This window comes from Limulus polyphemus, unplaced genomic scaffold, assembly GCF_000517525.1.
Source record: "Limulus polyphemus unplaced genomic scaffold, Limulus_polyphemus-2.1.2 Scaffold8415, whole genome shotgun sequence".
Lineage (NCBI taxonomy): Eukaryota > Metazoa > Arthropoda > Merostomata > Xiphosura > Limulidae > Limulus > Limulus polyphemus.
The window spans coordinates 18967-31118 of record NW_013674025.1 but is presented as its reverse complement, the minus strand read 5'-3'; the positions used below and the strand labels follow the sequence as shown (position 1 = coordinate 31118).

The following is a 12152-nucleotide window of genomic DNA, read 5'->3' as shown; positions in this document are numbered from 1 at the left end:
AATCTACTTTCATTGCTTTTACCGGTTGTTTGGCGCAGATAGTCTAGCTGCTTTGCGCCATAAAACACCAACCAACCAACCTGAAAACATAATCAAATGAAGTTTATTAGTGTAATAAAATATTTAGATAAAAAACATGAGTCGGCTCCTTTTGGCAACAGATTTTGCAACTAGTTAGCTCGCATCTCTTATCAATAAAACATTATTATGCTTATAAGTTTCATTTGGTTTGTTTGTAGATAAACAGCGTAATGTGCATTAAAATAAATTATAACCATGTACAATTTCAGTTGAAATATATTTCAGTACAGTAGTTGAACCTAAAGATCACTTGTTCATGTCTTTTATCTAGTGTTCTCAGTCCTGTGGAAAAGGAATACAGGTCAGGGTAGTTACCTGCATCAATCTTGTTAAACTTCAAGTTCCTTTACAACACTGCAATCCTTCTACACAACCTGCAAGAATGCAGTTATGTTTTTCTCATCCATGCTGGACTTCTGAGTACCAAACTCGTTGGTATCTTGGCCCATGGGGTTCTGTAAGTGTTTTTATACTGAGATATATAACCAGTTTTATAAAATAAAGTATTGTGAAAACCTAGCAATAAAATTAGGCTTGTAAATATTACTTATATTGTTTTCTTTATCAGATTAGATAACAAAAAATCATGCTTTTATATTTTTTTTTACTATTTCATTACATCAGCACTATATCAATATTCAGAGAAAATAGGTTCAAACATGCTTTCATTTTATGATATGTATTACCCTCTGAATTGACCAGTTATTTATAACTAAGACTGTATTAAAATAATTCAGCAAATGAAAATGTTTTAAGTATGATTAAGTTCAATCAAACACATCTTTATTAAATATTTGGAGAAATAGTAAGTTTATTTTATGTATTGTAAGTCAACCTATGTGTAATGTTATGAGCTACAAAACTAAAAGGTGAAGAGAACATGAGCTCTACATCTTTTTCTGGAAAGCTTGGAACACACCTTCACAGTGAAGGTGTGTGATTTAAAGTTGGTGTGTAAACAAACATTATAAACTGCATTCCATGGTTTTGAGTTTTAAAATTGGCAATAACACATAAATAGTCATTCAAAAAAAGGTGCTCAAAATATTTTTCATAATTGTTCTTTTCCATGAATTTTCATAAATAATTTACTAGTTATATGTGAAATTTGAGTCATATTATATTAATTATTGTCCCCTAATTAAGCACACTCAACTCACAGTTATCAACTGTAAAGCACATTTTGAAGTGGAGTTCATTTGAAAACCAGCTACTAATTTGTTTTTCCTATTAAAAACCACTGGGTTCTTCTAGAAGGATATAAATACTTTTTTTAAATATTGGAAGATTCAATTTCATTGTTGTATTTCTAAGTCAAAGGATTATTCATGAACCAAACATCACTTTTTAATTCACTGTAAAATTAAATGACATGTAAGATGCATACTGATATGATTTGCCTTATTGGTAATTGTAATGGTGTATTAGATATTTGTATGTAACATTTCATTATTGGTAATTGTAATGGTGTATTAGATATTTGTATGTAACATTTCATTATTGGTAATTGTAATGGTATATTAAACATCTGAATGTGACATTTCATTTGCAGCATCTTAGTTAAAAAATCATATATATTTAGTAGATATCAATTGATTGTATTTTTAATAAGAAAGATTTGAAAAAACTGAATTCTAATCTTAATTTTTTTTGTCTTATGAAACTTAGGGATTAATATGATTACTTAGCTTTTATTATTTTAGTGTTCAGTGAGTTGTGGGTCTGGAATTCAGCTTCGGGAAGTACTGTGTGTTAACCAGTTGGAAAAGTTGGTTTCTTATGATCACTGTGATGGACCATTGCCTGAAACTCAGCAACAATGCATTCAACCATCTTGTCCTGAGTGGATATTGACTAATTGGACAGAGGTAACTTTCTTAGACAGGATGAATATATCAGTTGATAGACTATAAAATGAGTTACTCATATTTTTAGTTGTATAAGATTATATATAAATTTCTAAATATATTAATAATTTTCACAATATAGTTTCATTGTAAGACAGTCTTTACTGCCTGATGAAAAGCATCTGCCCAAAATAAAACTATAAAAGTTTTTATTGTTTTTATTTAGATGTCAATTTATTCTTTATTATTTTTTATCCAAACATAATTCACAATAACTACGTTCAGCCCCTTTGGCCAATATACAGCCCACCATGAGTGGGATGAAAAGAAACAGAAAGTTTCTGAGCATGCCCGATTGTCTTCCGTAATTGAGAAAGGGGTTTGCAGTTTTATTGGCTTGGTAGTGTTTTTGGCAACAAAGAATTGACTGGGGTAGAATACAGTATGTGTGTCGATATTCCCATCTTATTAGTTTTTGATAAAATAATGTGACCAAGTACTGCATTTCATTGTTATTTTTACTTGTCTTATTTGATAAAGGTTATTTAGGATTACCTCCCCTATGTCTGTAAGAAGTTGAAAATATTGTAGATATTCAGGAGAATTAGTAACTACTGTCTTTTTTCAATAAGTGATTATTGTTTTGTTGACAGATGGCACCTCACAAGGTCATATATATATATATATATATATGTAACTGTTTAATCTGTGTTAATAAAATTAGAGCCCAATAATGGGAGTAACATTGTTTTCTGCCTGAAATATTCTGACTTGAAAGTACATTATAATTCAGTGTCTTTGTTAAACAGAAAAATATTGCATATAAATACTTCTTTCATCAGAGATAATGTACATATTTATGTGGTTCAGACCATGGCCAGTTTTCAAGCAATTAAAAAGAAATATTATAGGTTCTTTCATACACTATTATTCAAGAAAATAGCTGCTTGGATGTATAAAGCAACATCAAGTAACCACCTTTCTACTATTCTTCCAGAAATTATCTAGTTATAGTATATAATATAGCAGATATAGTTGGTTGTGGTAAATAACATAACACCTAGAAACTACATGTAGATTATTCAACAAGCAAATAGCTGGTCACATTCTATAACATAGCACCTAGAAAACACTTCTATATATTATGGTATTCCTTGACAGTATCTTGTAACTATAACAAATCCCCTATGTAACGTTCAATACATATCTTCCTAGCAAATCAAACTCTCAAAGACCAGTGCAAAAATTCATATCAATTCCTCACTGCAAATGATCTGTACTGTCTAAAGACACATAAAGAACTTTTGGCATATACCCTACTAGAGGATGACCTAGAAACATACACTGACTACATTATGAGCTGAAAGAATTAACTTAAACAAACTATCTAGCTTAATGTTGAACTTTTGATAATCATGCATGTTGAATGGCAGTTAAAAATCATACCATTGACTGTCATTGCAATAGTACATTTTTCTAAATAAAAGTAAAATTATTCTAAACAAATGTGAAACTGTAATTATAACATTTATACTGGAAGTTTAAATAACTACTTCATCAGTTCTCTTTTTAGTAGACTTATCTTTTGTAAAGATGTTTAATTTCCTCCTATAACTCTTAAAGAAAGAAATTAATCAAATGTAGTCAGGCCCATATGCAGAATGTTTGAAAAGGAATTTCTAATTTGTGAGACCAAAAGTCAACACATATTATGCAAAGCACAATCAGCGTACTAATGCTACGGGGGTCTGGGACATGCCCCTCATAAAATTTGTGAGAAATAGATGCTATGAGATGAATAATTTTTCATGAAATAGAGCTTAAACAATTGCATGGCTGTTCACGTAAAATCCACAAACATCCAATGAAAAAATCAGCAAATCATCATTCTGTTGTAACACTGCATGGGGAACTAGACTTCAATTAGCATAACTATTTAGGTTTTATTGTAGTAAAGTACTGTACTACTTACATGTGGAAATGCTTAAATCTCAAACCCACAATCACTTTATTGTTCTATTTCCATGACTAAACTAAGCTTGCTTGTTCTCAAAACCTCATATAGCTGTTAGATATGCATGACTGTTTCAGTTTAAGTTTAGTGTGAGTATTATGTTTTAGATTGTTTCCGAAACAGTACTACCTCTTCTCACCCAAAGCTATCTTGACCATGATTTGCCTTCTAAGCATTTCTAAAAATTTTTCATTAGTGAACCAGTCTTTTATACCTCTTCATTTTTTTGCCATTGCAGAAACATTTGCTGATCGTGTGACTACCCCCACCAATCATATTGTGCCACCTATAATAGTGTAGATAGCTCTGTATAGACATGTGTTTTAACTCATTCCCCATGTGACTACAAAATTTGGGTTGTGTTTGATCACAACTTTATATCAGTTTCAACTTCTTATGTTTGATTTCCATTGTTTTTACTTGTTTCTATTAGAAATGTTTCTATTTCCAAATTCTACTTTGTTCATATGAATTCGAGATTTGATATGGCGGATGTTGAAATTCCCACCATAAGTAGAATATTAGTCTCAGGGTCTGCTAGGGAAGCACAGGTTTATTTTGTGGGGACTCCATGTCTTACAATCAGCCTACAATTTTTCCTTTTAAATTAAGATTTTTGTGAAGAGGGATATAACTACTGTGTGTAAATTGTCTTTCTACAGCACTTTCCACCTGTTACTATTCCTCAACGTAATCTGCATTTGGAGTTTTATTATTCCTTTGTTTTTGTGTGCATTTTTACTTCTTTTCACTGTTAATGTTAATTTGTGTGTAAGTTCCTTTTTCTTTAGTATTAGTCACATCTAATTGGGGATTAGATCAGAGTTAAACTTTGTTATTGTTAACTGGGTCCTTTTTATTCTCATGTTTATTAGGGTTGATTTTATTTTCGTGGCCGTTGACTTGTAAGTTCGATATTTAAGGGTTGTTTATCTTCTAAGTTCCTTTTGTGGTTTTGTACTTTGGGTGTTACTTATTGTTTTCTGTTTTAGGTTGAATTTTATAGTTTTGCAGGTTTGTTATTTTTATGTACTTTACATGTTTCTACATTTTGTTAGCTTGTCAGTAATAAGTACTTTCTCTCAGTATGTTTAGCTTATATGTCTTTGGCTACACTTCATGACAGTTCCATGGGTTCTATGGGTTTTGTCTGTGGGTTTCTGCCTTCCGTTTTACTCCCCTCTATCCACTTCCCACATCTTCTTCCCTCCTCTTGAGGATCGTACTTTGTCCAGTAGTCTTAATGACTCTGTTCGAGACCTACTATACAAAGGAGCTGTCGAATGGGTGGTGCCCAATCAACTGGGATTTTAATCCCATCTATTTGTTGTCTCCAAAATACACGGGAGCTCGGAGTCACATCATAGCTCTTTCCTGGCTGTTTTCTTACCTGAAGATACCTTGCTTCACTCTGGAGTCCTACCTCTCACTTCAGTGGGTATTTTGCCACAATGTCCCATCATTTTTCCTTGGTTCATCCACAAGTGTTCTGTTTTCCTGTTCTGGACATTGCTGTTTTGTCTTTCTTCAGCTCTGTATGTTTTGTTGAGTGGTATGCTCTTTTGCACATCATCTTTACTCGCTGGGTCTATGAACTCCCTATTACATGGATGACTAGCTTTTGCTTGCCTCTTCCTGTGTCCAATCAGTCACTCACAACTACTTACTTCTTGGTGAAGATGCTTGGGTGAGGTTTCGGATCAAGTTAGAGAAACCCTTTACTACCCCCTCGCAATATCTTATTCATTTGAGCATTCTCTTCACTTTCCATCTCAGTCAAGCCCAGCCTTCTCCACTTTGGCTCTGGGATATGGAGCAGGGAGTCATGAAGGCCCTTCCTTCTCCTTCTCTCTCTTTTGGGATTATGGACTTCCTTGGAAGCTCTCATTCCCTTAAGTCGGGTACACACGTATTCCCTTCATTGGATGCTTCTTGCTCAGTGGAAATTCCCCCCAAGATCCCTTGGATCATTCTGTCTCCCTTCTACCTGGGATCAGGGCTGACCTCGCTTGGTGGGTTGACAGGGACTTGACCATGGTTGGGGTTCCCATTCCTCTGCCCCATACCAAGTCTCATCTGTTTACAGATGCTTCTTTGGTGGGCTTTCCTCGGTTCCCCACAGATTTCAGATCAGTAGTTCATTGAAGAGGCTACTCTCCAATTCCATATCCTTCAACCTTTCACAGTTCATCAGGATCTGTATCATTTTCTCACATTCCTGCAGGGGTAGGTGGTTATGGTTAATTCTGACAATACCACTGTTGTCAGCTATATTACCAAGAAAGGGGGAACCGAGTCCAGATTTTTGTGTTTTCAAACTCTGGATCACCTGTACCAGACCACAACATGACTGCTCTGGTGTGTCATGTTCCTGGAGTTATGAATCTTGTGGCTGATCATGTCGCAACTAGGTTTCCCCATGGAGTGGTCCCATCATTCTACAGTTTTTCTGTGGGTGTGTTCTCAACTAGGAACTCCTGCTCACTGGAATGCCAAACTTCCTTTCTTTTTGGTCTCCAGTTCCTCACCCCTCAGTTCTGTGGGTGGATGCTTTCAGTCTAGATTGGAGGGGTCTTCACCTGTATGAGTACCCTCTGATCAGACTCTTTGCCTGAGTCTTTCCCCTTATCCAGATCACTCCTTGTTGTTTTCTGCTGGTTAGTCCATATTGTCTGTCTTAGATGTGGTTCCCTCTGCTCTGGTCCTTACTGGAACTACAGTCCCTGCCCTTATCTCTGTCTCCTACAACCACAATTGGACTTTTTTCATTCCAACATCACCACACTCCAGCTTCATGTGTAGCATTTGTCCAGTTCTGTGCCTCAACTCTTGGACTTGTCTTTCGTATAGCATCTTTTCTTGCCTGTACCATTTGCCCTACCTCCTTGTCTATGTACTAGAGGCTTTGGTCTTACTTCAAACTTTGGTCTATTGGACATGGCTTCCGACCATCCCATCCTTCTGTTCCTCACCTGTCCCAGTTCTTCCTCTGGTTGTTTGTTCAGAGTTTGTCTGTTTCAACTGTTGCTCTTTTTAGGGCTGCCCTGTCCAAACACCTTCCTTTCTTCCACTTCCAGAATGCCTTCTCTTCCCCAGTTATTTCCCTCCTTTTCTGATCCTTTCATATGGTCCATCCTCCACATTTCTTTGTTCTGCCAGTTTGAGATCTCCATGCTGTCCTTCATGCCCTGTCTGGTTCTCCCTTTGAACCATTTGCAATGTGTTCTTTGTACCGATTTTCCCATAAGACCTATTTCCTTCCCCTCCTGGGATACAGTCATTGTCATTTTTATACTTATGCGATCAATGTTTCCCACATCCTGGACCATTCCTCATATGTCTTCCACTATCCTGATCAGGCCTTCCTTTTTCCTCCTGTTCAGATCCAGATTGTCTACTTTGCCCAGTTCCTTACCTGGTATGTTATGTGGCTTATACTGCTACCTTATGTGGTTCTCATTCCTGTCTCTTTGTTCCATGGAATTCCTCTGTTTCCCATGCTCTTTTCTCTTATTACACTCCCTAGTTGGGTTTGTCAACTGATACAACTGGTGTATTCTGATGTGTTCATCGACTGTTGCTGTCTACATCATGTTTCTTCCCATTAAATTTGTCATCTAATTATGTCTTTAGCTGCTCGCAACCTCTGTGTTTTGGAGAAGATCATTCAAGCTGGTATGTGGACAACTCCCAATACATTTGTCACTCTCTATCAGCACAACATAGCTCTGTCTTTCGAGCAGGTATCATCTTCCTTCCGTGGTGATTCTACACACATCTGTTTGCCTTTGCCAAGTCGACATATTATCCTTTTTACATTAATTCGTTGATATATATATATCATATTTTAGGATCCCATTTAATGGCAGGTATTGCCTGGTCAGGTATGCTGGATATTATATCTTGGCACTAAATCTGTATACTTCCATAATGTTCACTGTGGAGATGGGATGTTTTCGTAAGACCACCAGCCACTTATTTGATGGTGTGTGAATATCTATATCTTTTTTTTCTTATCGCTGTATCATATCTAAAGGACTATCATTCATGGGCTTAAAGAGAAAAGCAGATGGGGATTTTTGGCCATCCCTACTGACCCATGATTCTAACAATTAGGGTCTTTTTGCTTTTCAAAATAGGGAATCACAGACACCCATTGCACTGTCTCCAGTGTGTCGTCCTCTGGACTCCTCAATGCGCATTTCCCACCCCTTTTCTTCTAGTGGAGCATGGGAATCCTTGCACTTTCAGGTTCCCAGTCACTGGAGTGGTGGACCATGGAGGTTTCCTCTGGACTTCTCAATGCGTATTTCCCACCTCTTTTCTTCTAGTGGAGCAAGGGAATCCTTGCCACTTCCAGGTTCCCAGTCACTGGAGTGGTGGACCATGGAGGTTTCCTCTGGAGTGGGATTTGTACAATAAAACAAACTTCATAGTCATATGTACCCACTCTTCGCTATATTTCATATTATACGATATCATAATATGCTCAATCCAAGGTGCTTCTCCCGAATGTTTTTTGCCCAGGTAGACCACACTTGTAGATCATGAAATAAAAATTTTATGCAAGGTGCTTCCACTGGATTTTTTCTGCCTGGAAGGACCACACTAACTAAACTCATTAAAACACAAGGTGCTTCTCCCAGATATTTTTGCCAGGGCTGACTGCAATTGTAGATCATGAAATACAAATTTTATGCAAGGCATTTGCACTGGATGTTTTCTGCTTAGATGGACTGCACTTGACATAATCCAACGTATATCAAGGTGTTTTGCCAAGACTGAACACACATGGCTATCTTAATATAAATGCAATGTGCTTTCCCTGGATGTTTTATGTCCGGGCAGGCAGCACAGATCTTACAGTCTTATGCAAGGCGCTTCTCACAGTTGTTTTTGACTAGATGAACCACATTTGGCATAATCTGACATATCCTAAGGCACTTTCTCTGGATGTATTTTGTCGGGCGGACTGCACTTTACCTATTCATATACATTTATGGCCCTTTAGTCCTAGCCATGCTTTCTTATATCTGATTCCAGGTACCTTCTTCAAATCTGATTATGATTGTGTCACATGCTCATATATATTGTTATATATGTAGACATCTAACATACTATATGTTGTCTATGGGTAGAATCTGTATTACATGACATGGTGCCTGTCTATTAAGTTCTGCCCTATATGTCTTACTTTGTTCTTTACTGGCAAAGAGCATACTTGTTCCAGAAGTAGTGCTATACCCCTCAAGTGTGCCTTCTTTTATAATTGTGGCACACCTATTCTTTCATAGCGATTGTTCTCTGCTTGTTTGAATACTTTTCCACCTTCACCAGACACTCCACCTTTGCAATGTGGGGGTTCTAGCTTTGGGTGAGAGATGGTAATACCGTTTCGGAAGTTGACATTTTCTAACACTGAAAATGTATTTCCTATAGGTACTTACCACTTCCCGCCCTTCCTCCCTACTGATTTGCCAATGTATCTGTCAATTCTCGAAAGTGAGGATTGTGCTGCAATGGTAGAGGGGGCTACCTACACTATTATAGGCAGTACAGTATGATTGGTGGAGGGTAGTCACATGATCAGCAAATGTTGCTGTAATGGCACAAAAATGAAGAGCAAATCAAGGTCAAGATAGCTTTGGGTTAAAGGAGGTAAGTACCTATCAGAAATATATTTTTAGGGTTAGAAATTGTTAAATTATATAGTGTGGGTATCATATTTAATTATTTTTAGAAGCAAAAGTTTATGGCAAATTTGTTTGCACAATTTTTTAGGAATCATATGTTGCATAGGGTGTTCGTTCAATTGTTATGAGTTAGTGATTGTTTTATTATTGCATCATGTTACTAGAACTTTCTGAATTTTTCTTGTTATAATTGAGTATTATTGTATCAGAATATCTAGTATTGCATGGAATGTTCTAGACTTCTATCAGGGTATAAATACGTTTTGAAAGATTATTATGTAGATCTAGACTGCATGATTGTGAGTTTAGTGATAAAGAGCATGTAGTGGTGATTTTTAACAACACAGACTGTATTTTAATAACAGAGCAGAGAAAAATAATTCATATTATCAGTTGTGTTCTAAAGTAATTGAACCAGCCTGTGTAGACTTTGAGGAAAAATAGACAATTATTTATAGCTCTGGATACAACTATGCTAACCAACAGTGTAATGAGCATTTGTATATATGTTTGACTTGTTTTAATATATTATTTTAAAACAAGTGGATTGTTTTGCTATTTGTTTATTGTTGAAATTTATTGCCAACAAGTCACAGGCACCTACAGTAAAGAATCCGACCTACAAAACCTTACAGTAGCAATACAGCTTTGGGCTTCCAATTACTAAGTGTCAACAGAAGCCATTGCTTGCAACTATTTTAAGCCAAAACGTGCTAATGCTTCATCAGAATGTAGACTATGTAGAAAATGTAAATTACCATAAGCAGCTGTGCTATAGCTATATAAGTATAATTTGTTTACGTCACAAAATAGAGTTTGGCCAAACAACCTCAAACCCCTTGCATATGTGCTTTGTTGAACATGCAGCTGTTCTCGACTCTACTTCATGAACAGTCATTAGCTTATAAATTGTATAATTTAACATAGTTTTAGTATCACCCTCAGTTCACTTTTTTTTTCATGTTGTAATTTTCAAGAATATTTTAAATATGCAATTGAGTCAAAATGAGGGTTTATCCCTCCCCCTTTTTTGAAATTAAGATTACTTTATCTTTTAGTGCTCAACAACTTGTGGATGGGGAAGACAAGAACGTTTTTATTATTGCCATCAAAACAATAAGTCAGTTGATTTTTCCATGTGTGGGCCATCAACTCCATCTGAAATCAAATCCTGCAAAATGAGATCTTGTATTTTTCATTGGAGAAAGGGAAAGTGGAATAAAGTTTGTATTTAACCAGTTTACTTGTTTCTGTTTTAACCCACCAAAGATTCATGGCTGCATAAAACTTGTTTTTATATTTACTATCATTGTATTCTTGATTTGTTATTTATAATTCTACATTTTGTGCTATAAGTCTTCAAAATTCTTTTTTACAGTTTGAAATAATATTCCATATTGAGAGATACACAAAAGTTACTGTTTTTTTTTTGTATATGTAATTATATACACAGTGTTTTTAATAACATATAGAAATTTCATGCAAAAACAGATAGTTGTTGGATTATTTTTCCTTAAGCGGTCAGCTTATTTTATTGTAATCTTTAATGTTCTATTAATTTATTATTGTAAGTAGTGAATCTTCTGTAAAAGATAGAAAGGACTGTGAGCTTAGCATTTGTCTTAATACTTCAGTGCAGTGCCACATGTGGACATGCAGTTAAGAAACGTAAAGTAATTTGTACTGACCTCCATGGTAAAGTCACTGAAGACAAGATGTGCATGCCCAAACAGAAACCCAGGCTAACTCGGAAATGCAGGCACATTCCACCATGTCCTTACATATGGAAGACTGGAGAATGGTCTTTGGTAAGTCTTATTTGAGCACTCCAACTGTAGTATATAAAGTGTGTCTATTATCTTCATTGTTAGTACACAAAGATAAGGCATTTATTGGTAGCCAGATAGATTAGTCAAGTTGTTATGGGATATATATAAACACTTGGACATTTGTTGATTAATGTCAATGTTCATATTTAATTAAAATTTTCAAAAGTTACATTTACCCTAGTTTAGACTATTCAAACTATTCCAATGTTCTCATGGCACTGGAAAAAGCAAATTCTCACAACTGATGTGATATTTCCATAGTACTCAAAAAATAATATTAGTAATAACCTTATCATTATTTTACTCTCATAATAACAACATATTACCTTGGATATACACAAATAATAACTCAAAATCACACACCATATTGCAAAAAAATATCAACATGGGGCACATCTGTATGAAAGTCAAAAGTACCTTAAAAACATCAAAATTAGAAACACATAATTATTTGGTATTTTAGTGTGATGTCACTATAGTAGGGATCCATTGTTTACTGTACTAATCTTCTGTAGTCTGTAGACCCAACTCTATTTCAAAAAGATAAAGATTTACGCTAGAAACACACTTAATAATGAGTATGATTTAACCAAGAATATGATCATTGTAAAACATTTTTATGGTGTAGTAATTAAATCAAAAACTTTTTTCTGATACACAATTCTGTGAAGTTCCCCCTCGACGTGGA

The 12152-nt window shown here is 35.4% G+C and overlaps 1 protein-coding gene across 1 annotated transcript in view; it reads left to right on the top strand.

Moving 5' to 3' along the window:
• The first annotated feature begins 330 nt into the window (after window positions 1-330).
• LOC111083167 (A disintegrin and metalloproteinase with thrombospondin motifs 20-like) overlaps window positions 331-12152 on the top strand; it is a 26766-nt gene continuing 14944 nt past the window's right edge. Inside the window, exons 1-4 of the mRNA XM_022379474.1 lie at window positions 331-538; window positions 1785-1949; window positions 10694-10858; window positions 11270-11443. Of these exons, the coding sequence (XP_022235182.1) occupies window positions 464-538; window positions 1785-1949; window positions 10694-10858; window positions 11270-11443 (579 nt within the window). The 5' untranslated portion in view covers window positions 331-463. The remainder of the gene's footprint in view (window positions 539-1784; window positions 1950-10693; window positions 10859-11269; window positions 11444-12152) is intronic.